The sequence below is a fragment of the Balaenoptera ricei genome, chromosome 15 (assembly GCF_028023285.1).
Source record: "Balaenoptera ricei isolate mBalRic1 chromosome 15, mBalRic1.hap2, whole genome shotgun sequence".
Lineage (NCBI taxonomy): Eukaryota > Metazoa > Chordata > Mammalia > Artiodactyla > Balaenopteridae > Balaenoptera > Balaenoptera ricei.
The window spans coordinates 25,993,357-26,018,562 of record NC_082653.1 but is presented as its reverse complement, the minus strand read 5'-3'; the positions used below and the strand labels follow the sequence as shown (position 1 = coordinate 26,018,562).

The 25,206-nt window shown below is 50.4% G+C and overlaps 1 protein-coding gene across 1 annotated transcript; it reads left to right on the top strand.

Annotated features, from left to right (window-relative positions):
* Positions 1 to 1,671: 1,671 nt before the first annotated feature.
* Positions 1,672 to 19,605, top strand: LOC132349497 (uncharacterized). Its single transcript, XM_059897886.1, is given in 16 exon segments — positions 1,672 to 1,780; positions 2,824 to 3,040; positions 5,263 to 5,287; positions 5,289 to 5,368; positions 6,408 to 6,539; positions 7,362 to 7,446; positions 7,560 to 7,623; positions 8,067 to 8,156; positions 8,964 to 9,145; positions 11,318 to 11,371; positions 12,386 to 12,538; positions 13,597 to 13,664; positions 15,288 to 15,384; positions 15,977 to 16,037; positions 17,260 to 17,339; positions 19,573 to 19,605. Coding segments are annotated over 16 exon segments (1,530 nt in total).
* Positions 19,606 to 25,206: the final 5,601 nt, after the last annotated feature.

The window sequence follows — 25,206 nt, the reverse complement described above, 5'->3', positions numbered from 1 at the left end:
TCCGTGAAATAGGCCTGCTATCAATGATCCCAGACCGTTATGGTAAGGATTCAATAATGCAACAAACGGGCTTCCCTGGTGGCGCAGTGGTTGAGAATCTGCCTGCCAATGCGGGGGACACGGGTTCGAGCCCTGGTCTGGGAAGATCCCACATGCCGCGGAGCAACTGGGCCCGTGAGCCACAATTACTGAGCCTGCGCGTCTGGAGCCTGTGCTCCGCAACAAGAGAGGCCGCGACAGTGAGAGGCCCGCGCACCGCGATGAAGAGTGGCCCCCGCTTGCCACAACTAGAGAAAGCCCTCGCACAGAAACGAAGACCAAACATGGCCATAAATAAATAAATTAATTAAAAAAATAATAATAATGCAACAAAGCTTGTAAAGCTCTAGGCATAGAGCCTGCTACATAGTAAGGACTCAAGTAAAAGTCGGAGCCAGTATGATTCAAGACTGGTATGAGATGGAGAGGGCTCGGGGACGGTGTGAAGTACTGAGGGCAGGAAGGGAGGAGAGACCTGAGTTGGGTGAACTGATTAAGAAAAGTGCCTAACATGGGCACTGGCTAAACACTGGTTGGATGAGTAGTGGATGAATTTAAGATCAGCCTGGTAGCAGAATATGAATAGTTAATGCCATGAGTACAAATTTCCCAGTCCAAAATTCACATCTGCAAATAAACGAGAAACTTTCTTTTTTTTAGGACCCATTTTAATCACTGTTTTGAGTTCCTGCCATCAAGCAAAAAACGCTGGATGTTGCTGATTCGAGACAATGCCAGGATGTTCTCGGGCACTCCAGAGTAGGCTCAGCCACTTTGGGGGCTTTGCCCAGAGGCAGCATGTACCCTCTGGGTAGTGTCTTCGTGGGCATTGGGGTGGGGATGTGGCGGCTCCTTAATGGGCCCGGCTTACACTGGCATCTGCCCTGGACGTGTCTGTATCCAGCTGGCCTCTGCCTTGCAGTTCCAAAGGCTGCATCTCCTGGCAGCACACCCTTGCCCACCTGGAGTGCTCCCTGCCTGCAGGCTCTGGGGTCCCAACTATGCCACCTTGGTCATCTGGGCGGAGGCTCAGCAGGCAGGAACCAGTACAAACGTACTGTTTGAAATACTGAAGTATTTCCCTACTAGTTGGTAAAAAGCCATGGCTTTAAGCCCCCCAGGTGCCTACCCTGGCCACTGTGGTGCTTCCCCCAGGACCCCCAACCTTGTTCTCCTCCAGATTCAGAAACCTCCATGGTTTTAATGTCTCACAATGTCGCACAGCCACATTAACAGCTGTTGGGCACACTGCTTGCTAAGTGCTTTGCGCATATTATTGAGTGCATTCCCCACAACAATCTATGATTGTCCCCCATTTTACAGATGAGAAAACTGAGGCACGGAGAGATCAAGTAACTTGCTCAGGGTCACACAGTCTGGAAGTGGCAAAGCCCAGATCTGAAGAGAGCCCACTTGAGAGGGAAGGACATTTCAGGCAGAAGGAACCGAAAGCACTAATGTGAGATGGTGGGGGTAAGGCTGTGTTCAAGGACTAGCAGATCTAGAGCGAGGGAAGGAAAGCTGGAGAGATGGCTCTAGGAGAGGCAGAGCTGGGAGAAGCTAGGCAGTGGCTCCCCAGTGAGGTGGCCAGTGGGGCTCCCAGCTCTGTGTCCCCAGGTCCTGGCCAGGAGGATGTTGCTGTTCTGGGGGTCACTGCTATGCTGGGGGCTGCTGCCCCAGGCCCCGGGGGAGGCCCAGCACTTAGTCTTCTTGCGCTTCAGCAAGGATCAGCTGGAAACAGGTAGATTTTTAAGGGGTGGGTAGCAGGAGGCAGGAACTCAGGGAAGAGCAGGGGTGGAAGGTGACACCACCTCCCTGCTCAAGGCTTTTCCTCTTCTGGCCTCCCCCTCACCAGCAGCAGAATTTGCCTTCCTTTGCCCAGAGCTGACCCCATCCTTCCCCTGCTCTAACACTTGCTGTGGCTCCCTAGTGCCTTCAGGAGAAGCTCCAAGCTCTTCATCCTGGTTTTCAAGGCCCTGCCTCTCCAGCCTCTTCTACCACCACCTGCCCTGACCACCTCTATAGACTTCCCAGCCTCCTTCCTTTGCTTGTGCTGTTCTTTCCCCCGTTCTCAACACAATGGATTCTGATTCACCATTTAAGGCAAAGATCTAATAGTCCCAGTTTCCCCAGCAGAAGGAGTCTCCTTCCACTGGGTTCCCACAGCCCTTTGGTGAAGCCTCATCTGTGGCTTTATCCAAGCGTACTGTACTTGTCCTGTCTGTCTGTCTTTCTGTCTCTCCCTAACTCTTGGCTGTGAGCTCTTTGTTATCCATTCATCTCCTTCCCCATTCAACACAGTCTAACCTCACTGATCTTTCTGTTTCATACACTCACCAGGCTCATTACCACCTCAGGGCCTTTGCATGTGCTGTTCCCTCTGTCTACGTTGCTCTCTCCCCAGATCTTGCAATAGTGGATTTCTCCACTTCATTCAGGTCTCAGCTCAAATGCCTCCCCTTCAGAGAGGCTCTCCCTGACTACCCTATCTAAAGTAGACCTTCCCCCCAGTCATGCTCCAATTCGACTCCATTTTATTTTCAAAAATTGTCTTGCTTGCTTATCTGGGAACTCAGTTGTTTTCTGTGCCCGCCCCCACCCCACCCCCCCCCCCACTCCTAGAATGAACCCCATGGGCCCTGAGCCCAGAAGAGAGTAAGTGCTTCATAAGTACCTGTTGCTAAATGACGGTCTAAATCGCTGACTCGGAGCAGGTGCTGGTGGGCCTTTGTTGAATGACTGAATGAAAGGTGAGCCCCGCCCTGAGGAGGGCCTTGTCCTCAGACATTTCAGGCCTGCTCTCGAAACACCATGTCCTGGACCGTGTGGCCAGGAACCCTGTGATGGGGGCCACAAGTAAAGGAGTCGCCATCCTGGACCACCGGCCCTTCGTAAGAGAAGGCCTCTCCAAAGGGAGCAGTGGGCTTGATCTGTCGCTGGTCGGGGACCTGCTCTCGGGGCAGAGCTTCCCGCTGCTGGGGGAGCTGCTCCAGCTGGGTGGGTGAGTGGCCTTCTGGCTTTTCTTCCCCCTCAGGGACAGTGTTCTCACCTGCTGGGTGGGTAGGAGGCCCCAGCATCATTGGAGCTATTCTCCAGCCTGGAAAGCCCTCAGCAAGTACATTTTTATGGTCCCTAAACCTCCTGAAGCCATTTGAAATCCTCCAAGGAACAAAGCAGAGCCTCAATCAGGGATCTTAGCCTGGCAGCCCTCCAACCCTCCACATTCAGCTTATACCTGGGTATTGCAAACTCCCATAGTATTTTTTTAATATTTTAGTGACTTGCCAGTATATAAAAATCTGGAGTGTTTTAATAAAAATCCAGATTTTCTGACTGTATTAGTTTGCTAGGACTGCCATAACAAAGTACCACAAACTGAGTGGCTTAAACAACAGAAATTCAGGAGACTAGAAGTCTGAGATCAAGGCGTTTTCCATGTCTCTCCCCTAGCTTCTGGAAGGTTGCTGGCAGTCTTTGGTTTTCTTTGGCTTGTAGAATCATCACCTGATCTCTGCCTTCCTCTTCACTTGGCAATCTCCCTTGTTGTGTGTCTGTGTCTGTGTCCAAATTTCCCCTTTTTATAAGGACACCAGTCACATTAGGCTAGGGGCCCACTCTACTCCAGTACGATCTCATCTTAACTACATCTGCAACAACCCTATTTCCAAATCAGTTCACATTATAAGGTGGGGATTAGGAACTCAATATATGAATTGGGGGACTTGCCTGGTGGTCCAGTGGGTAACACTCCACGCTCCCAACTCAGGGGGCCCAGGTTCGATCCCTGGTCGGGGAACCAGATCCCGCATGCATGCTGCAACTAAGAGTTCGCATGCAGCAACTAAGAGTCTGCATGCTGCAACTAAAAAGCCTGCATGCCGCAACTAAAGATCCCGTGTGCCACAACTAAGACCCAGTGCGGCCAAAATAAATAAATAAATTTTTTTTTTAAAAAACATATATATATATATATATGAATTGGGGGGTAGAAGGCAGACACAATTCAACCCCTAATAGCAACTCTCTCTATAACAAAGATCTGGCCACCCCTGGCCTGAGCTCCCACGTGGCAATCATTGGTGTAGGATCTGTAGTCCCTAAGTCAGTCCCCAGACACATCCTCCACTCCCTTACGTTACCTGCTTGGCCCTGAAGGCAAATGAGTTGGAGACTTCTGGCAAAATAAGTACCAACATAAATGAATGATATTTATGTAGGTTGGGGCAGGGGTTCCTGCAAGGTCAACCTATGTAGCCACAGGTAGGCCTCCGAATCCATCCCCCAGAATGAGCAGGGAGAGCCAGATGGGTCCTAAGATGATAGAGTCCAGAAGAAGTTTTCTGATGGGGGTGAAAAGAAATGAAAAGCTAGGGCACTGGGGTGGGTAGGGGTGCTTCCCAGAGAGGCCTGGGAGGAGGGTGCTGGGCCCACACCTGCCCCAGCCCATCCTAAGGCCTAGGACTGGCCACCACTCACCCCTGCCTGTGCATTTGCACCACCTCTACTCACCCATCCTGGCACAGGGCATCAGCTTGGGAGGGCCGTAGGAAAAACCCCACATGGTCCAAGTCATTCTTCAAAAACCTCTGGAAGGTGCCATGGTGGAGGCAGGCATACAGCCTTTGGGGAGCCCAACCCATCCAGGTCTTCCTCCAGCACTGGAACTTGTTGCTGCCCACTCCAGTGGGCACCAGGTAAGTCACCAGCTTGTATCTAATGTTCAAAAAGTACATAAAACTCTGGGTTCCTCTTAGCTCAGGGAGATGCGAGGACCTGAGGCCATCATGGGGAGCAAAAGTTTCATGTCCTCCTTCTTGGATGCTCAGCAGGGCAGGTGGTCCCTGAGTGGAAGGCGGTGGGATCACCAGCCGTCTTGCTCTCTCTGACTCCTGCCTGCTCGCGTCTTTTTTGCAGAATCCTTATATTTGAATTCAGACCTGTTAAATGTGCACGGACAGGTCCTCCACTGTATTCTCATTTTGTAGAGGGTGACACTGACGCCTGGAGAAGGAAAGGGACTTACCCAGGTCTTCAAGGCTTAAAGGCTGCAACTAGGGCCCAGTGTTCTGCAGCTGGGCTGAGAGTCAGGGAAGGGGTGTCCCAAAGCTGCCCCCACTCCTCCTGGGGTCTGCCCCTATTCTAGCCAATACAGACACACACACTCCACAGAGTCACAGGGGCCTTACCAGGCCATACAAACAACACCCCCCAACCCACTCACAGGGTGGTCACAGAAGATGCCAAAGGCCCCCGAGGTCACCCTACAAATCCTGAGTGACAGCCTGCTGCAGGTCACATTGCAAAGCAAACTGTACCTCTCGCTCTAGAGGTGAGTGTGTGCCCTGGGGGCTTCCTCCCCACCTCCCTCGGTTCCAGGCAGCCACGCAAGGCTAGCAAAAGTCTGCTGCCTATGTCACCAAAAGGGTTACAATAATCCTTTCCACTTGGGCATGTTTCAAAGTCACTTTTTTGTGATGGGGAAACTGAAGCACCGAGTAGGAGAGGGACCTGCCCAGGATCACACAGTGAATCTGCAGCAGAGGCTGAGATAAAACCCTCTGACTTCCATGTCAGAGGACATGTGCCCCATCTGAGTAAAAGGCAGATGCTTTCACGGGATGATCCAAGGAGGGTCTGGTTCAAGCTCACCTTGGGGTCCACCACGCCTGGACTCCAATCCCACTTCCCATCCAGGCAACTTGAGTAAGGGCGTCCGTCCTCTGGGCCTCATCCACGAAGTGTTATGATCAAGTCCCCTACTGCCCCTGGCTGTTATAAGAGTTCACTGCTAATCTAAGAGCTCAGACCGCCCACGAAACTGTGGATGATGATGCCAACCTGGGGTTGTAAACACAACAGCCAATAAAAGGAGTGATTTGCACATGAAACAGGAATATTCTTACATGCCCCTTAGGAATATGCCCACTCTCTTTTTTTTTTTTTTTTTTTTGTGACATATGGCATTCTTTGTCTAGCTTCCCTTTTTAATAGAAAAGTGAGCACAAAGAAATATTTTCTTCACAGGGATGTGGGCACAGAGAAATATTTCTCTGCTATACAATAAATATATCATCACCCTTATACTGATGTGCAGTAAAAATGCAGCTTGACCCTTGGCCTGGTGGGGACTGCAGCAAACAGCAGAGCATGGGGCCCATTTCAAGGGCACATCAGCCGCCCTGTGAGGATGCTGGCCGAGAGTTTCCAGATCTTTTCGGTTTTCCAAAGTTTGAACTCTGTATTTTTAATGAACTCTTCCAGTTTTTCATTTGAGCCCTCCAGACAACTGCAGGCCCCACCAGCCTGTGACTTCTGGACTCAGTCTTGGGCTGCGGCTTGGAGCCTGCCCAGACATGCTGCCCCTACAGGATCCTGCGGCTCAAAGTCACCAAGAACATCCACATTGGGGTACGGCTGGAGCAGACGGGAAACAAGACCAGCGTGGCCTTTGAGGAGTGCCACACACCACCAGGATACCTGAGCACTGAGGTTCTGGAGCAGTGAGTACCTACCCCCCACCACTCCTGCACCCAGCCCTTCACTGAGACTCTCCCCAGAGAGTCTCAGTCTTAGGCTGCCTCTCCCCAGCCTAAGCTGTCTAGAGTGACCAAGGGTGTCAGGGACAGGGTCATCTCCAAGACCACCAGCTGTACACACCACCCATCAGTATCTCCTGCCTTCACATTGAATGTTATGGCCAAAGTGTGCATCCACGCAGGTCAAATCTTGGCTTGGCTGCTTCCTAACACCAGGAGCCCTGGCCAAGCTATTCGGCTTCCAGGAGCCTCAGTTTTCTCACCAATAAACAGGATCACAGAACTCAGCCAGCACGGGGTGGTTGTGGGGAAGAGATGAGCTAACCCCTGTGAGCTACTTAGTACAGATCCTGCTGCATAAAGTGGCCATTGCTTATGATTCTTAATATACCTAACAAAAAAGCCACCTCCTCCAGGAAGCCTTCCATTAACTTCCACTGCCAGGTGTGATCTCCCCCTCTTTGAAAATCCCAGAGACCTTTATTAGAGAGAGAAATAAAGCAAGAGAGGCAGAAAGGGAGAATCAGGAAGAAATAAAGTGGAGGAGGACAAAGTCTGGAAGAGAGAAAGCAAGAAGGCAAGAAGGGAAAAAAACAGAAAAGGAAAGGGGAGAAAGAGGAGAGAGGAGAGGAGAGGGACACCAGGCGGGGAAGGAAGCAGCCACCCTGTGCTTCCCTGTTCACAGGCCCACTGGGGCTTTCCTCAGCCCTGCCCTGGACTCCCCTCTCTGGCCTCAGTCTCCCCTTCCATGGTGTCTCAGACCCCACCTGCTCTCCCCACCCCTAGGATGGACCCCCTCCTTGTGAACAAAGCTCTGGGGTTGGTGACAGATGTCCTGGATGAGGCATTGCCCTTCCTCCTACAGAAGATAGTAAGTTGCTCATTCCCCCCACCCCGCCCCCTGAGAGAGGGGTGTGACCCCAAGGGACAGCCCCTTGATCTCACCCTGACCTCAACAATGACCCCCTCATGCCTTCCCTCCAGGGGTGTCCCCTGGCCACAACCCTGCTCAACTCGCTGCTGGAAGACCTATTACACATCACTCTGTGTTCGTAGCTCCCAGCCAAGGAAGGGGCTTATCTGCTGTCCCCCTACTGTGTGCCAGGAACTCTTCTAGGCTCTGGAAATATAATGGGAAATAAAACAGACAAAGCTTTCCCACAGGGAGCCTACTTCCTAGTGGAGGGGAAAAAGGGCATTATGTCTTATGACCTTGGTAAATCATTTCCCCCCTGAGCCTCAGTTTCCCAGTCTGTAAAATGGGATTAATCACAGGCTCACAGAATGGACTGTTGTGATAATACATAAAACCTGGCACAGAGTTATGGCTCAGTAAATGCTCATTGTTACAAGAAGCTGAAGGCCCAGCCCACAATGAATTTAAAGCTAAGCAGAGAGGGAGAAGGAATTTCTCGCTGCTTCAGTGCCTCCCCATGCCCATCCCTCCATCCCCCAGGGAGGCTGAGCCCCAGTTCCATTTCCTCATTGCAGCCCCAGCCATCTCCGGCCCGGAAGATTTCCAGCACTATGTCACCAGCACAGGATTCACAGAGGAGGCCATCCTGATGAAAGTCCAGGTGAGCCAGCCCCTGGCCAGGGCAGACCCTCTGGGGATGTCCACTGGTCTCAGGGAGAATGGGCACAGAGGAAAATGAGGTGGGGCTTCTCTGGATAGGAGGCAGAGGAGAAGGAGGAGGAGAAGGAGCAAGCGAAGGAAGTGGTGGGCAAAAGAGGAGGAGAGAGGGGAAGGGAGAAGAAAGGGCAGACCAGGCAGGCCCCACCCTCTGGAGCTCACACTGAGCCTGGGAAGTCCCGCTCGACCCTGGAAAGGTGGAGAGGCCACGGGGCTGTATGTCCCACAAGTGAAAATTAGGCTCCAACAAAAGGGCAGGTGGGGTGGCTCAGGAGCGGCAGGACCGCATGTAACGCCCAGCTGGAAGGGACCCCTCAGATGGGGAAACCGAGGCCCAGAGAAGCGATGAGGCTGGCTGCCCCTCTCCTCCATGGGATGGTAGCAGGTGAGTCAGGAGGACAGGAGGATTTGAGTGGATAGGAAGGAGGCACTGTTAACAAAGGCACGGAGAAAAGAATGGGGTTACATGAGGGAGAAGCAAGGAAGCGTAGCTCATGGGTTCAAAACCCAGCTCCACCTCTTACCATGTATAGGATCTTGAGAAAGTCACTTCACTCCTCTGGGCCTCAGTTTCCTCATCTATCAAATGGTTTCCATCTCGTGGTGCTTTTGTGAGGTCGAAATGAGATTGTGCCTGTAAATGTTCAGCGCTGTGTCTGGCACATAGTGAACCCTCCATATGTTAGCTGTAACCAGTTTTTGGCTGAGGAGACTGTCCCCTCTGAATTTCTCCTTCCTCCTTCATTTTTCTAAAGCTCATGACCCCTGCAGCCCAGGCCAGAGAGCCCCAAGGCCTGACCACCTGGCCCCCAAGCCCCTCCCAAAATTAGCCCCGGGCAGCCTGGCCGACCTGGCCCTTTCACTGGAAACCTACAATGACATCCTGTCCTGCCTCTACACCAGCAAGGAGATACATGTGAACCTCCAGGACCCCACGGTGAGTACTTGAGAAAAGGAAGTACATTACTTTACTGCTCTACTTTTCACATGAAGAAAGCAAGGCCCAGGTGGCATAAATGCCTTCCTGGGTGAGCCTAGGTAAGTCACTTCCCCTCTCTGGACCTCACCTGGAGAACTCTTATTCAGCTTTCAGAACCCAGTATAGAAGTTCCTTCTTCTGGAAAGACTTCCTTGAACACCACTTTGTTGTTCCTCTCTTCATAACATTTATGCTGCAAACATGTATTGAAGGCCTACTGTGTGCCATGCCCTGTGCACACAGGGTCCCTGCCCTTTCACAGACCAAAGTCTACTGGAGGAATAGAAACTCAACAAGAAAACAGATAAATAAAATAATGTATCTTATTTATAATAAGCTGAGCAATGGATCAGCAAGTGTGTGGTGGAGGTGAGAGAACTACCCTGGACACTGTAGTCAGTGAAGACATCTCTGAGGAGGTGGCCTGAATGGTGGCAAGGAGGCACACACACACACACACACACACACACACACACACACAGAAGTCAACGGGAAGAGCAAGTTCCCAGGGTCGATGAGGGCATCACATGAGGGAGAAATACAGATAGATCACTGCTCAGAAGCCCCCAGCAGCTCCTCATCATGCTCTGAATAAAGTCCAGTCTCCTCTCTGCAGCCCCAGGGCCTCATGAGATCTGGCTCCTGCCCACCTCTCTAGCTCTGTCTCCTCACCCACTATGCTCCAGCCACACAGGCTGGGCTGGTGCTCACCTCAGGGCCTTTGCACATGCTGTCTCCCTACCTGGAACACTCTTCTCTCCACTATTAGTCTCTGTGCAAATGTCATCACCTCAGAGAGCTGCTCCCTGACCACATGTAAATATCTAAAGTAAGCCTTTTCTCTCTCCCCCACCCAAAACCCTCTCTCTCTTTCTACTCTTTTCCCTTCGAAATACTGATCTCACTGTGTGTATGAGTATGAGTAAAGTTATATATGCGAAGTTGTATATATACACACATATATACATATACACACATATGTATATCTGTGTGTGTTCATTTATTTAACTTTGTGTGTTCACTGTCTCTCCAGTTAGGGGACGGGCACTATGAAGAGTATACTCTCTGAAGGGTACACAGGGTGTGCTCAGTAAACACTGAAATATGAAATCCCAAGATCTATATCTGGAAGAGATCTAATGTTATTGCTCCATTATTAACATGGGGAAACCAAGGCCCAGATAGGGAAAGTGACTTTCCCAAGTCACCCAGCAGGTAGGATCAGGACTGGAACCAGGGCTCCTGTCTCCCCATACTGTTCCCTCCTTTCCACACAGGTGTGGCAGCTCTGAGACTGGAAGTGAACCCTGTGATTCCATGTCTACAGAAATTCTTACACCAGTGGATGAGGGTACATGTGCAAGGGTGTTCTTTGCAGCTTCACTTGTTACAGGGTGAAAAATAAAGTTAACCTAGGTGTCCATCAATAGGGAATTGGTAAAATAAGTCAGGTAATGGCTATATAAGGTGGAATTCTATGCAGCTGTTTAAAAGAAAGGGGTTGTTCTATATATACTGATGTTGAGAGGAACAAACAAGGTGCAGGACCATCTGGTTAGAATGTTCCCATCTATTCATTCTTCTATGTGTGTAGAAAACAGCCTGTCAGGATATACTCCAAAATGTCAGTAGTGGTTACCCCTGAGAATAGGATTTAGGAGAAAAGGGGAAGAAGTGTTGGGATGAACTTTTCATTTTTACTGTATACATTTTATAGTGTCTTCTATAATGATTTACGATTTTCAAAAATCAATGGATCACAGGTAGATGAATATGAATGTGATAAAGCAAGTATAGGAAAATGTTAATAGAAGAATCTAGGTGATGCATATACAAATGTTCTCTATAAAACTCTTTCAATTTTGCTGCATGTGTGGAAATTTTCACAATAAAATGCTGGGGGGAAAAAATCATTGAAACAATAAAAAGTCAACCTTTCCAGATAAATCATGATGAGAAACCTAGTGAATGGCTCCTCCCGTACTGCGACTGAGTGGTATGCCAATGGTGCATTCAGTTAGGGACAATTACATCTCATTGAATCCCACTGTCACCCCTCTTACCCATGTACCTGTTCAAAACAGACCTGCAGGATTCTAAAGGCCAACACACATGTTGTCCTTTTTCCAGGCTGCTGACCTCATTCAGCTATTGTCACTGAGAGCGCTGGAGCCTGGGCCCAAGGTGGGTATGTTGCCAACTTCTCCCCCAGCACCTCGGCCAGGATCTCAGGAAAGATTTCTTTAACAGGGGACAGGATTGGGCCACAGAGGCATGTTACATTTGGCCAGACTTTCCTACTGTGGACTCTGGAAATTACTGTGCCTTCTTCACAAGTACCGTGAGGATTAAAGGAGACGATTCACTTAGGTCATTGCCCCACCCAGGTGACACGGCCATGTGGCTGTCATTATTATTCACTACTAAACAAAACCCCGACCCTGCTGAGGCACACCTCCTGAGGCAGACAGATGTGCACACATGGCAGATAGTAGTGAGCGGCGACTGTGTGCCAGACCCCTCCACCTACATCGATGTGATCCTTGGAAAGCCTGCCCTCTCACCCCTTTTTTACACATGTGCAAACCGATGCTGAGCAGGGTGACTTCACTTGCCCAAGCTCACATTGCTCAGTAAGTGGCAGAACCAGGACTTAAACCCAGTCCCAGACTCCAAAATCCATACCCAGTGTGCTCTCTCTAAAGGCTCTGAGAACAGGGCACCTGATAGACAAACAATAATAACAATAACCGCAATAGATAACAATAGCACTACTAGATGCCATGTTCCATTCTAAGCACTTTACATAAATTAACTCATTTAATCCCCACAACAACCTGGTGAAGTATGTATGATTATTATCCCCATTTTACAAGCATGAAAATTGAGGCACAGAGAAATTAAGAAACATGTCTCAGGCCACATAATTTGTAAGCAGCAGAGCTGGACTCTGGCTCCAAAATCTATGCTCTTACCTGCTACGCAAGCCCAGGAGAAGGAGCATGTAATTTCACCTCAATGGAGCTCAGGGAGTGTAGGTGACCTTCCCAAGGTCACACAGCAAGTTGCTGCAGAGCTAGAATGAAAACTCAGATACCGTGACTCCTAAGACGGCCTTTTCCCATTCCTCCAAGCTGGGGGCTAAGGAACAGCATCTTCTGTCGCAGCCAGCACCTTCTCTGCTTTACCCTCATTTAGACTTCTAATCAGGCCAGGGGGAGCATGGGACTGACCATCAGCACCCCTCATCCTCCCACTGTCCACCTTGACGGCCACACGGCCTCAGTCATCCAGCCAGGCTCCCTGGTACTGCTGGGGCCCAGCAGCACCTCCTCCTTCTCAGTTTCCGGGGTGAGTAAGCCTCAAAGTTTATTGTTCCCCAGGGGGCCTGTGTCCACATGAGGGCCCCTCCAGTGCCAGCTGACTGAGGCAGGGTGACAGAGGGCAGTGGCAAACCCCACTGGCATGTCATCTGCTAACATTCCATCAGTCCACACCCAAATAGCTGCACCTATTGTGAGAACATCAAAATACTTTAACACCTGCTCCCCTAAGTCCAGCCCCCAGTGCTCCCCAAGGATCTCTTCAGCAACTGAAGTATTTTGCCTCTGATACCCCCTGTTCAGTGCCCTTGACTGTCTCCCCTGGACATGCCTACATCCAAAGCCCTTGTCCACAAAACCGGGAAAAAGCTCAGAGAAAGAGTTCATGGAGGACTCAACGCGTCTGTGTTCTCTGCTCCCGAGAGAGAGGCGCCCAAGCTAGAGAGCGCTGGACCTGGGGAGGAATTCTGGGGAAATACAGCTCCATCAAAGTTTCAGCTTCTTTATTCTGAGCCCCCTTGGGATTCCTACTTCCCACTCCACAGACTTTGAAATTGGGAGTGTGCCCGTGGGGCAGAAGGGTCGCCCCACCATAGGTGAGCCTAGGAGCATCTGGTGCGTATAACAGGATGCTGGGATCTTAGTTGGCATGATTCTGTGGCCCATAAATCAGTCAGCTCTGGCTGGTGGCGAAAAGTCCGGTTTCTGGTTTATAAGGTAACCAGGTGAATTTTGGAGGCCCCAAAATGCTGGTCCTCTGGCTTCCAGCAAGTGCTTCTACCACCACAGCATTCACTGCAAAAGGCTTTCTCTCAACGCAGCTGAGCTTTCCCCCTCCCCTCGTATCCAGCCCTGGCCTCCCCTGACCTCCAGGAGCACCCAGCACCCACCAGTACTCTCTCCCATGGCAACACCCACACATTCATGGTCTGAACACACATGAACCAGCAGCTGGGATCCGGCGAGAGGACCGGGTGAGAGGGGCTGGCCCTGGGCAAGTATTCACGGGGGGCGGGAGTGAAGGAAATCCCTCTGGCTGGAATGTAAATTCCTCTCCTATTCTGAGCGAATTTCAACTCCTCATAGAAACTCTTTTCAAAGGCTGTGTTTTCCTCGAAAAATCAGGAACTAAAACTGCAGTTCACTCCAAACAGGTAAATATTTTTGGTTTGGGATGGTCAGAAAAAATAAGAGGGTTGACAGAGAGAGAGAGATGGGAGGAGAGAGTGTGGTTACGGGGTGCAAGTCTCCTAGCTTGCTTCAGCTGAATGGAGTAGTTTACAGGAGGGTGGGAAGGAAAGAGAGGGGAGGTGTGTTGTGACTTGAAGCTCACTGAGCATCGCATCCCCCCACCACCGCCAGCAACTGCCATCTCGGCTTCCTCGTGGTCCTGAAGGACCCACCGGCAGGCCTGAAAGAAGGCCCTGAGCCGTTGATGTGGGGCTGGAAAGCCTCACTTGCTTTCCATGGGTGATCTCATCTTGCCCTTGGGCGGGGGGAGTACTCAGAACTTAAATTTGTCCATTTCATTCTTTCACGCGCTTAACAAATACTGAGTGCTTCTATGTGCCTGGCCTTGTCTTCGGTACTTAGGATGTATCAGTGAACAAAACAAATGTCCCTGGCCTCATGGAACCCACGTTCTAGCAGGGTAAGGTGAGATAATAAACAATAAATACAGTAAGGTAAATTACATAGCATATAGGCAGGTGATAATGCTACAGAGCAAAGCGAGGAGGGGACGGAGTGGGGGTATCAGGAGTGCCGGTGAGGGTAATGTTCAAAAGGAAAGTCAGGGAAGGTTAGAGAAGAGCAATGCAGGAGGGAGCTGTGGGGATGTGGGGAAGGGGACCCAAGGTTCCAAGGCAAGGGTGTGCCTGAGGCCAGAGAACAGGAGGGAGCCCGGAGGGTTGGATCCGAAGGGGTAAGGGGAGGTCAGAGAGCGAGAAGGGCCAGGGGCCAGGCTGCGCAGGGCCTACGGGTGGGGGCGGGCTTTTCCTGAGTAAGCTGGAAGCCACTGGAGGGTTCTGAGCAGAGGGGGAGCAGACTGGAGGGGGCTGGGGCGGAGGCAGGGAGGCCACTGAGCAGGCCGGTAGAAGGACGCAGAGGGTTGATGAGGCTTGGATGAGGTGGTGGCAGGTGGCAGTGGCGGGGAGTGGCCGCAAGCAGGATGCATTCTCGAAGTAGAGCTGGCAGGATTTCCTGATGGAGTGGATGTGGGGAAGGAGTGAGAGGCGTCCAGGATGACACCAGGATTTCTAAGGGCACCTCCTTGTCTTTCAGGAGAACGTTTAGTTTGTGCCTCCAGCAGGGCTGTGCGTCCTGCCTCTGGTTTTCCTCACCCGTGGGCTTCCCAGCACGGCATCCTAAGCTACTTGTGCCACCTGCACCCACACGTGGCAGTACGGGGTTTCTGCTGTAGTGTGACTGGTCCGGGCCCTCGCTGCACTGGCCCCACTGTTAACGAGGCCATGCGCGAAGCACATGGTCTCTTCCCCCAGGTGTTGTTCTTGCTCCTACACTGGAAGAGCTTTTCACTGCCCCTGCCTGTCTGAGGGAGGCCCCACAAAATAACTCCCTTTCTGCCCACCCTGGGGGTATCCCACCACCCTACACTACCACAGGACTGTGAGCCTCGTTGTCTAGCCCTAATGCAGGAAGGCTGCAAGGTGGAAAAACAATAAAACAAAGGGCTAAATGAGAACATGAACAGGAAACACTTCAAAATTATCATCCCTGTTATATCAGGCCTCCTTGCTCTGGCTTTACTTGCATAGAATCCCAGGTTTAGAGGTCCTAGAGATCATCTTCTCAGGGTCAGGGATCCCCTCTGTGACATCTTCAGAAGGCAGTCATCCAGACCAGGGCTGCCAGGTATGGTTGGACAGGTTGCACACGGCACAAGCCACCCACATCACAGACGATACAAATACGAATATGTTTATGACAGTCTCCCAACAGATGGGAAACGAGTGTCTCGGAGAAAGGGAGTTTTTTCCCAATCTGTCCAAATGGGTTGAGGCAGCCCTGGTCAAGACTTCTTGAACATCCCTGGTGACAGGAGGCTTGCTTTCTCAGTGAGACAATTCTTGTCCCATTACCAAGCAGCTCTCAGCACTGGAGAGCTCCTCCTTGGACTGACCCAAAGTTGGTCCCTGCGAAGCTCTGGCCCCGGGGTTTTCTTTGGCCCAACTGGTTTCCTGGACTGCCCTGCAGAGATATGAAGATAGTTACTGTGACCTGGGGTGAGGCAACCCTTCTTCAGGGCCCCCAACTTTCCCCAGTCCCTTCACTAATCCAGTCATCTGGCTCCAATGCCCTTCAAAAGTGGAGTTCCCAGGACTACTCCTGATCTCCTGTGGGCACCTGTACACTGGAGTCCCCTCACTATTCCCATTCTGACCATTGGTCAGAATCTGCCAAACCAGCTGAAGTGACCTTCCTGTCCCTCTTTCATCTCTTGAAGGAGGAACGTCTGGAAGCCTTTCTCTTAGAGCTTCTGAAGAGGTTCTTCCCCCATCACAACAGTGAGCGCCACCGCGTTTCTCCTCATGCCCACATACAGCGCAGCTGCGAGCCACATCAACCATGCCCGAAGCCCTGCACAGACAGCTAGCTTTTGCCTTGTCCCCTGGGGTTGGTTAAGAATTGCCCACGGGCCAGGCAGAAGGAGGTGGGGTGGGGAAGGGGCCATGTGTGCCCTCCTGGTCTTTGCCCAGGCCACTGGTGGTGACAAGAGCTCAGAAGTGGAGGGATGAAGGGCTTCTCAGGGGAGGTGGGCGAAGTATTATGGAAAGTGAGAAAAGGAAGGGCCCTCAGAGGTGGTGGAGCCCCCAGCTCACAATTCCAACGCCTGCAGGGTCCAGGTAGGTAACATACCCAAAGGAAGCAGCCCAGATAGGGCCTATGGTAAACATGCCCCTCCTTAAGTGGGCGGCTAGCACTCAGTTCAGGTATTTTTTACCTTTGAGAGATGCCAGAAAGCTGAACTTTTTGAGACATCACCCCCAGGTTAGATATCAGCAACAAAATCAAACTTTCCCCAAACACCCCTGTCTTAGTTTGGGCTCCCTCAGAAGCAGACCCTGAGGTAACAGAGGGCAGGCGGCGTTTTGGGAAGACGGAAGGTGTGGGAAGTGAGTCTTCCAGGAATGCAGAGCCTCGTCAGGCTCCTCTGCCCCAGAGCGCTCAGCGCTTCCCTCTCCTTCCGCCTCCCCTCACTCCGTCTGCGTAACCTTCACCCGTCTACCCACATGATGATTTAGTCAGTGCCTATGTCCCCAGCCAGATGGTGAGCTGCCGGAGGGCAGGGACCCCTGGTCTTTGTTTTTTGGTGTGTTCCCACCCATGTTCAGTGCCTCCCATCCAGGAGACGCTCAGGAAGTACATGTAGGATAAATAGCTCAGACGTTACTCACCTCTGAGAAATCAGCTGGCTCAGCCTCCTCATCTTTCAGAGGGCCCAGAGAAGTTACCCAAGGACTTATCCAAGGTCACACTGCAAGTATCTGCTGCAAGTATCCTTAAAATGCTACTAAGAAGAGCATCTTCATAAAAATGTGTTCATAGTTATTGAATATATTCAAGAAGAAATTCCCTTCAGATAGATTTTTAATAAACGGGTAGAGTAGCTATTTAGAGACCTGACCTTCTGAAGTGGGGTGGCCTGATGGGGGAGAGGAAGACACACCCAGTCCCACAGACCCCTGCCCACAGGGCACTGAGCTCCCCCGCCCTCCCCTCTTGCAGATCTGCTCAGAGAACAAGGCCTCCTGCTGCCCAACGTCAAGGGCATCTCCTTCGACCAGGCACGGATGGAGCCCTCCAAGGTAAATGCTGGGAAAAGGAGCTTCCTGAGGCACATGTGGGAGGTCAGAGCTAGAAGGGCCATGGGGTCCTGCAGGTGCCTTGTCCCCATCCTGCAGAGGCAGAAGCTGAGGCTTGGGCAAAAGAGGCACTCCAGGTGGAAAGCCCTTTACCTTCCTTATCTTACCGGCTCCTCACAGCCATCCTGGGTGGGATGCCCCATTTACAGATGAGGAAACTGGGGCTCTGGGGGGCTCCATGAATCCCTCAGGGAGCCACACCCTAGGCTCACTGAGAGCTTCAGTGCCTCACACAGGTGATCTTCACAATGAGCTCCATGAAGTTGATGCTACTATTTTTCCCATTTTACAAAAGAAAGGCAGAGGAACTTGCCCAGAGCAGCAGAGTCAAGATTCCAACTGGGGTTCACCTGACTTCAAAGCCTGTACCCTTAGCCTGGACCATCCACCACCCTAGAACTCAGGTGTCCTGAACCCCAGAACAGGGCTGTTGCCTCTGGCACCTGCTATCTGTGAACTGCCAGAGGGTGGGAACCAGTGCAGCCATAGGCTGGCTAAATGTCAGGAAGGTTAAGATGCAGCCAGAGACCAGAGGGCAGAGAAAACCAGCAGAGGAACCATGGAGGTGCTTCCAGGGGCGTTTGCCAGCTCTGAACCTGCCCCTGGAATCACCCTGCCCCCTTGGCCCTCTTCCCTTCCCTCTGTGGGTGGACCTGAGAAGAGGCTGATGGGAAAGGGCAGAGCTTAGAGATGCCCTTCATTTCTTTGTTGCTGCCTTAAAAAGACTCCCACTCTTAAACAGCAGCACAGGAAGGGATGTTTGGGGCAAGGCAGAGAGAAAATCAGACAGAAGCTCCTGGCTGTATGACCTCATGGCTAGGCAAGCCACTAGTGGTCTCTCAGCCTGTTGTCTCTGTCTGTATAATAGAGATAAAGGCAGTTCTCCCCATGGGCTGGAAGTGAGGACTCCCCTGGCAAACACGAGGAATTGTTAGGGCCACTGATCTTACCCAGCCCTACTCCAACATTTGACAGAATGTGACCCACCATCCCAGTCATAAAGTTTGAGCTTCAGGACTCCCAGCTTATGCCGAATCCTGGACCCAGGACTCCCAGTTCCCAGTTCTGACATTCAGGAAACACTAGAAATCTGCTTTCAAGACCCAGAAGTTACTGTGCAGAAGGAGGCAGGAGGGGACAGCAGGAGCTCCTATAATAAAACCCCAGCTCCTGTCCTGTGCTACTCCCCCACATCCACCCTCAGACCCTGACCTAGATTCAGCCCAGGGTGGCCCTAGTAGAGAAGGGTCCACTCAGGGTGACTCTAGCAGGTCGGGGCTAGAAGGGCTTCTAGAGGTAATACAGGGGCTGGGGCTGCTCCATAAATGATGTCACAAATCCTGGCAGTGTGGGCCAGAGAGGGTACTCTATAGCTCTGAGTACAAAAAAGAACAAAGTCAGGGCACAGCCCCAGCAGCTGCCATATAACCAGACCTATAGAGGCAGGGGGAGAAAGGGTGGGTGGGCTCACTGGCTCACTCATTGATTCACTTCTAGGCTGCCCCGCACTGTTGTGCTGGTTACATATCGTACAACTCTAGAATGCACCACTCATACTGTAGTGTACCTGAACAACACCACCTAGAGTTGGGCAGTGCACAACCTGTACATCCTTCCATGGCTGCCCTCATCGCTCACTCATTCATTCAGTCAATAAATGGCACCGGCTGTTCTGTGCCTGGCCCTGTGCTGGGTGATGTTGGGATAGAGACGAGTTAGATCCAATGCCTGAACGCTCCAGGAGCTCCCATTCTTATGGGGAAAATAGGTGCAGGAACAGATAGATTCCAGCACCATGGTTGGGTCTGGCAGAGGTTTGAGCATTGTGGGTGGGAGCACATGAAAGGCTCTAGCTGGGTGAGAGGCCCACCTCAGGGTGACCCAAGCAGGACAAACCCCAGTGCTACAGAAATGTGAGCGGCCCCTTGATACACAGGCTTTCAGGAAGAGCCCCAAAGACTGGTCCATCCTTCCCTCACAAACATTCCCAAAACCCTCCTCCCCCTCCACTCTATCCCCACATCCAGTCAGTCCCTGACTCTGCCCTCTTGCCACCAGGCAAAGGTGTGCCCTCAGAACACACAGTCCCTCTCAGGAGTGGCAGGAGCAGCTTCGGGGAGAGCTGGCTTTGCACGGCGAGGACGGATGGGGTGCATCTCCCTGCTTCTATCCACAGGATTACTTCCTACTGACTATTCGGGAGGAATAACTAGTTCTTACTGAGGGCCAGTCCCTCCCCTCAGCCACAAGTGCTCTGGACACTTGAGAGTCCAAGAATGGCTACAGTCACAGTGGAAAATCAGTTTCAATAAAGATGATTCTTGCTTGAGAAGGAGTCTGATTCTGAGTTTGCTAAGGGGTTCTGGGAGGTGGCCAGGCTGTTTGTTTGTTTGTTTGTTGTTTTTATTTATTTATTTTCTTTTTGGCTGCGTTGGGTCTTCGTTGCTGCGCGCGGGCTTTCTCTAGTTGCGGCGAGCGGGGGCTACTCTTCGTTGCAGTGCATGGGCTTCTCATTGCAGTGGCTTCTCTTGTTGCAGAGCAAGGGCTCTAGGCACACAAGCTTCAGTAGTTGTGGCACGTGGGCTCAGCAGTTGCGGTTCGCAGGCTCCAGAGTAGTTGTGGCACGTGGGCTCAGTAGTTGTGGTGCACGGGCTTAGTTGCTCCACAGCATGTGGGATCTTCCCGGACCAGGGATCGAACCCCCAACCCCTGCACTGAAAGGCGGATTCTTAACCACTGTGCCACCTGGGAAGTCCGGCCAGGCTGTTTTGAAATGTTTAAATGAAGGGGTTTTCTCCCTAATAGTTCCTGTTTTCCCTTGGCCCCTCAGAGAGGTATTCTGAATTCTGAATTTGGTGTCTCAGAAAAGGGAGGTGCCTCAGAAAATGGAGAAAGGGCTTGAGCTTCAAAAGCCCAGGCCCTGAGAGGATGGGGTGTAGAAAGGATGTGAGGAATTTGCACACACAGGAAAGGTTCCCGGCTCAAGAGGGAGGAAGAGAAAGGAAGCAGGAAAGAGAAGTACTAGAGTCCCTAAGAAAGGGGGAACCACGGGACACAGAGATATTTGGGAGGCCCTGAGTACAGAGGGCAGCAGCCAGACCCCCAAGCAGGTGAGTGACCGTGAGACGGCCACACCTCAGCGTGAGGTGACTGTCATGTGCCCAAAAGCAGTGCCATGGCGGGAGAGAGCCAGGAGCCCTCCTCCCCACCAACATCCCAGTCCCATGTGGCCCAGGCAGAGCCAAGCAGTGAGCAGAGAAAGGGTGGGCACTAGAGGGCTTTGCAGTCTGAAATGTAAACAGCTCCATGGTTGCCAAGGGTGGAGAGATGGCAAAGCAGACAGACGCCCCCTCCCATGCCCAACCACCTGCCAAAGCCCATAGCAGGTTAGGCCTGGCCCCAGAAAAAGGCAGATGAGGAGAAACTTCAGACTGTTATAGAGGCTCATAACAGTCTCTGTCTTGGGAATGAGCAAGTAGTCAGCAGCCCAGGAACCCCAGCTGGCCTCTGGAAACTTGAAAAGTTGTTGGGGAGGCCCTCCTGGAGGCTGATTCTCTACCGTGCAGCCCAAACCACGGAGGGACCTTCCTGGGTCTGGTGCAGGGTCCCTGACCTGTAAGAGGAGATTGGAGCCCAGAGCAAACCACTTGTGAATTCTCTACTTGACTCCCCGACCTGTTTTACAAGTATGAACCACAAGCCTCACCTTGAAGGAAAAAAGTCCCCAACAGGAGCCCCCAGTGCAGGAGCCATCAAGAGGTCTTAGGGCAAAAAGGCAGGACTGCCCTGCACTTTGGCCTTGCAAAGCCTCCTGGCCCTTGGTGTGTATATGACGCACCTAAGATAAGGTGGAGGCTGGAACACACTTTCCCAGAGGAGACGTGAATCCTTACACCAAGCCCAGAATTTTCCCACCTGTGTGTGACCGCATCACCTGGCACAAGGTAGATGCTGAGTACAAAATGATTGAATGGCGACCTCCTCAGGACCTTGGGAAAAGTTGGGCAGGCCTCGGCTTGCTCATCAGCAAGAATGACCTGTCCAAGCATGAGAGAGCCTCTCTCACCAGCCACAGAAGCCCCTCATTCCTCTATGACTTTACCAGATGCATCTCACTTTACAGTCTGCAGACACATCTGTTATCCCATTAGACCCTCACGATAACACTGGGTGCTGCCTGATAGGGTGTGCAATTATTCCCATCTGCCAGGCAGGGTAACACCACTTCTCATGCTAGAAATCAAGACACTGGCTCCAAAGACCACCCTCCTACTCCCTCCACCCCATATGGCTCCTCCCTGCTGCCACCCCACCCTGGGCCTCTAAGCTCAGCTTGGGGGCAAATAGCCCAAAACACCTCTCCCACTCACCTGCTTTGGTGGCCTAAGGCCTTCCCCAGTGGCATCACTCCTGAAGGTCTTCTTTCTTTTTTAATAAATTCATTTATTTTATTTATTTATTTTTGGCTGCGTTGGGTCTTCGTTGCTGCGAGCAGGCTTTCTCTAGTTGCGGCAGGGGGGGCTACTCTTCATTGCAGTGCATGGGCTTCTCATTGCGGTGGCTTCTCTTGTCACGGAGCACAGGCTCTAGGCGTGCAGGCTTCAGTAGTTGCAGCACGCAGGCTCAGCAGTTGTGGCTCGCGGGCTCTAGAGCACAGGCTCAGTAGCTGTGGTGCACGGGCTTAGCTGCTCTGCAGCATGTGGGATCTTCCCGGACCAAGGATCGAACCCGTGTCCCCTGCATTGGCAGGCAGATTCTTAACCACTGTGCCACCAGGGAAGACCCCTGAAGGTCTTCTTAAGGAAATATCAATACACCTTTTTAAGTAGTGATTTTCAATTTTTCAAGGCTAATGATCCATTTCTTCAAATAAAAGCTTACAAAGAAACTGGATACATAGATGACAAGGGAGCTCCTCTGATTAGAATGAGGCTGGGGGCTGGATCTCTGCCCCCTCTAGTTCCACCTTCTAATCCCCAAAGTGGGCACCTCTGAGGAACCTCCATGCTCCATGGAGTTAAGGCATTGAGTCACCCAGGAGGGAGGCCATCAAGAACCAAGAGCGCTGAAGGACATGAACACAGGATGGATGTGTTTTGACAACGGGGATAACCTAAAGAATGGGGGGAAATTCACTGGAAGAAAGAGAGGGACACAGAAGGAAGAACATGGAAGGCGCTAGCTCTTCCCCACCCAGATCACAACTCCTCAGCTAAGGTCTCTGATTTCTCCACACCCAGTCCAATACCTGGTCCAATCCTGTTGTCCTACTTTCTAAATCGCTCTCAAATCCACCAGCAATACCACACTGAACAAGGCCTCCATCATCTCTCACCTAGATTATTCCAGCTGCTTTCTCCCTAGACTCCAAATAGCAGCCAGAATAGGCTTTTCAAAACATAAACCAAATCATGTCACTTCTTGGTTAAAACCCTCCAGTGGCTTCCAACTCAGAGGAAAATCCACTGTCTTCATCACAGCTCCCAAGGCTCTTCCTGACTTGGCCTCAGGTCAGCCCTCCACCTTCCTCTCAGTCTCACCAGCCTGTGAGTTGCTCAAACACACCAGATCTTCCTTACAGCAGGCTTACCCAAGCTGTTCCCTCTCTCTCTTCCCCTCACCCTGCCTGGAGTGGTTTCTTCTCATCCTTTAGCTCAACTTAGAAATCAACTCATCTGAGAGGCCCTCCACTACTCCCATCTCAACCTTCATTTATTTCAAAACTCTTAGCACAACTTGTCCTTATTTTATTGCATTTTATTGGTCTGCTTACTTGTTCTGTGTCTGTCTCTCTAACTATAAGTCATGAGGGGAGAGACCATGACTCATTAATGCAGTCCTGGTGCCTGGTACATAGTTGGTACTTAATAAATATCTGAGGAACACATAAATGAATGGATGGATGGATAGATAGATGGATGATGGATGGATGAACTCATCACCACTAATCCAGGCCCTGCTCACATTTGAAGATACACTATTGCTGGAAACAAGAGGGGAGGCAGGGGCCAAGGACTTCAAGTTTTCCATTTGCATAAAGATATAGTCCAAGGAGAAACAATCCTTATCCATTTATTATATTAGAGCAAAGAGCTCTTCTAGGTGATACCTTAAAACAAACAAAACCTAGTTTACAATGTTACATGGAATCAAACTGCTTTTCTTTCCAGAGTAAATTTATAATGCAGATATTTCACAAATTGACATTCACTTTCCCTCATAAGAAGTCCAAATGCTTGAGGTTGGCAAAAACAAGCCAGATCTCACATGGATCAGGAATCTTGAAAATATTCATATTCTTTGACAATATGTATGACAATTCCCACTTCTGAGGATTCCCTAAAGAAGTAAGCAGAGATTCAGAGAAATATTTAAGGGTAACACTGATTGCCACAGCATTGGTTTTATGGTGAAAATCTGGGAACAACGTAAATGTCTAACTGTAGAGGATTTTTTTTTTGACAAATTCTTAGTAAGAAATATTGCACACCCATTAAAATCATGCTTTTAAAAGAGCATTTGGGGGGCTTCCCTGATGGCGCAGTGGTTAAGAATCCACCTGCCAATGCAGGAGACACGGGTTCGAGCCCTGGTCCGGGAAGATCCCACATGCCGCGGAGCAATGAAGCCCAGGCGCCACAACCATTGAGCGTGCGCTCTAGAGCCTGTGAGCCACAACTACTGAGCCCGTGTGCCACAACTAATGAAGCCCGCGTGCCTAGGGCCCATGCTCCCAACAAGAGAAGCCACCACAATGAGAAGCCTGTGCACCACAACGAAGAGTAGCCCCCGCTCACCGCAACCAGAGAAAAGCTCGCGTGCAGCAACGAAGACCCAACACAGCCAAAAATAAAATAAATAAAATAAAAATAAATAAATAAATAAAGAAGATACATGCACCCCAGTGTTCATTGCAGCACTACTTACAATAGCCAGGACATGGAAGCAACCTAAATGTCCAACAACACAGGAATGGATAAAGAAGATGTGGTATGTATATACGATGGAATATTACTCAGCCATAAAAAAGAACAAAATAATGTCATTTGTAGCAACATGGATGGACCTAGAGATTGTCATACTGAGTGAAGTTAAGTCAGACACTGAAAGACAAATATCATATGATATTGCTTATATGTGGAATCTTTAAAAAAAAGGTACAAATGAACTTATTTACAAAACAGAAGTAGAGTCAGGATGTATTGCTAGAAAACAAACTTATGGTTACCGGGGATATGGAGGGGGAGGAGGGATAAATTGGGAGATTGGGACTGATATATACACACTACTATATATAAAATAGATAACTAATAAGAACCTGCTGTATGGCACAGGGAACTCTACTCAATACTCTGTAATGGCCTATTTGGGAAAAAAATCTAAAAAACAGTGGATAGATGTATATGTATAACTGATTCACTGTGCTGTACACCCTGAAACTAACACAACATTGTAAATCAACTATACTCCAAAAAAATTTTAAAAAAGGGAGTTATCAAGTTATCAACTCGTATATACTATGTGACATGTATATGTGTGTATACATATATAGAGATATATATGTATACACATTTTTAATTCAAAAAATGTTGTTTTAGGATCTATCCATGTTGCGAATTATGTATCTAATTGATTGCTTCTTGCTACTGTAAGGAATCCATAATATGCGCCCAATTCATGCATCTAATATTTTTATGTATATTTATGTATACTATGTGCATATATATAATATATATATAGAGAGAGAGCAGCATGTATAGAGAGATATCATTATATATATGTGTGTGCTTTCATACAGACTGTAATGGTC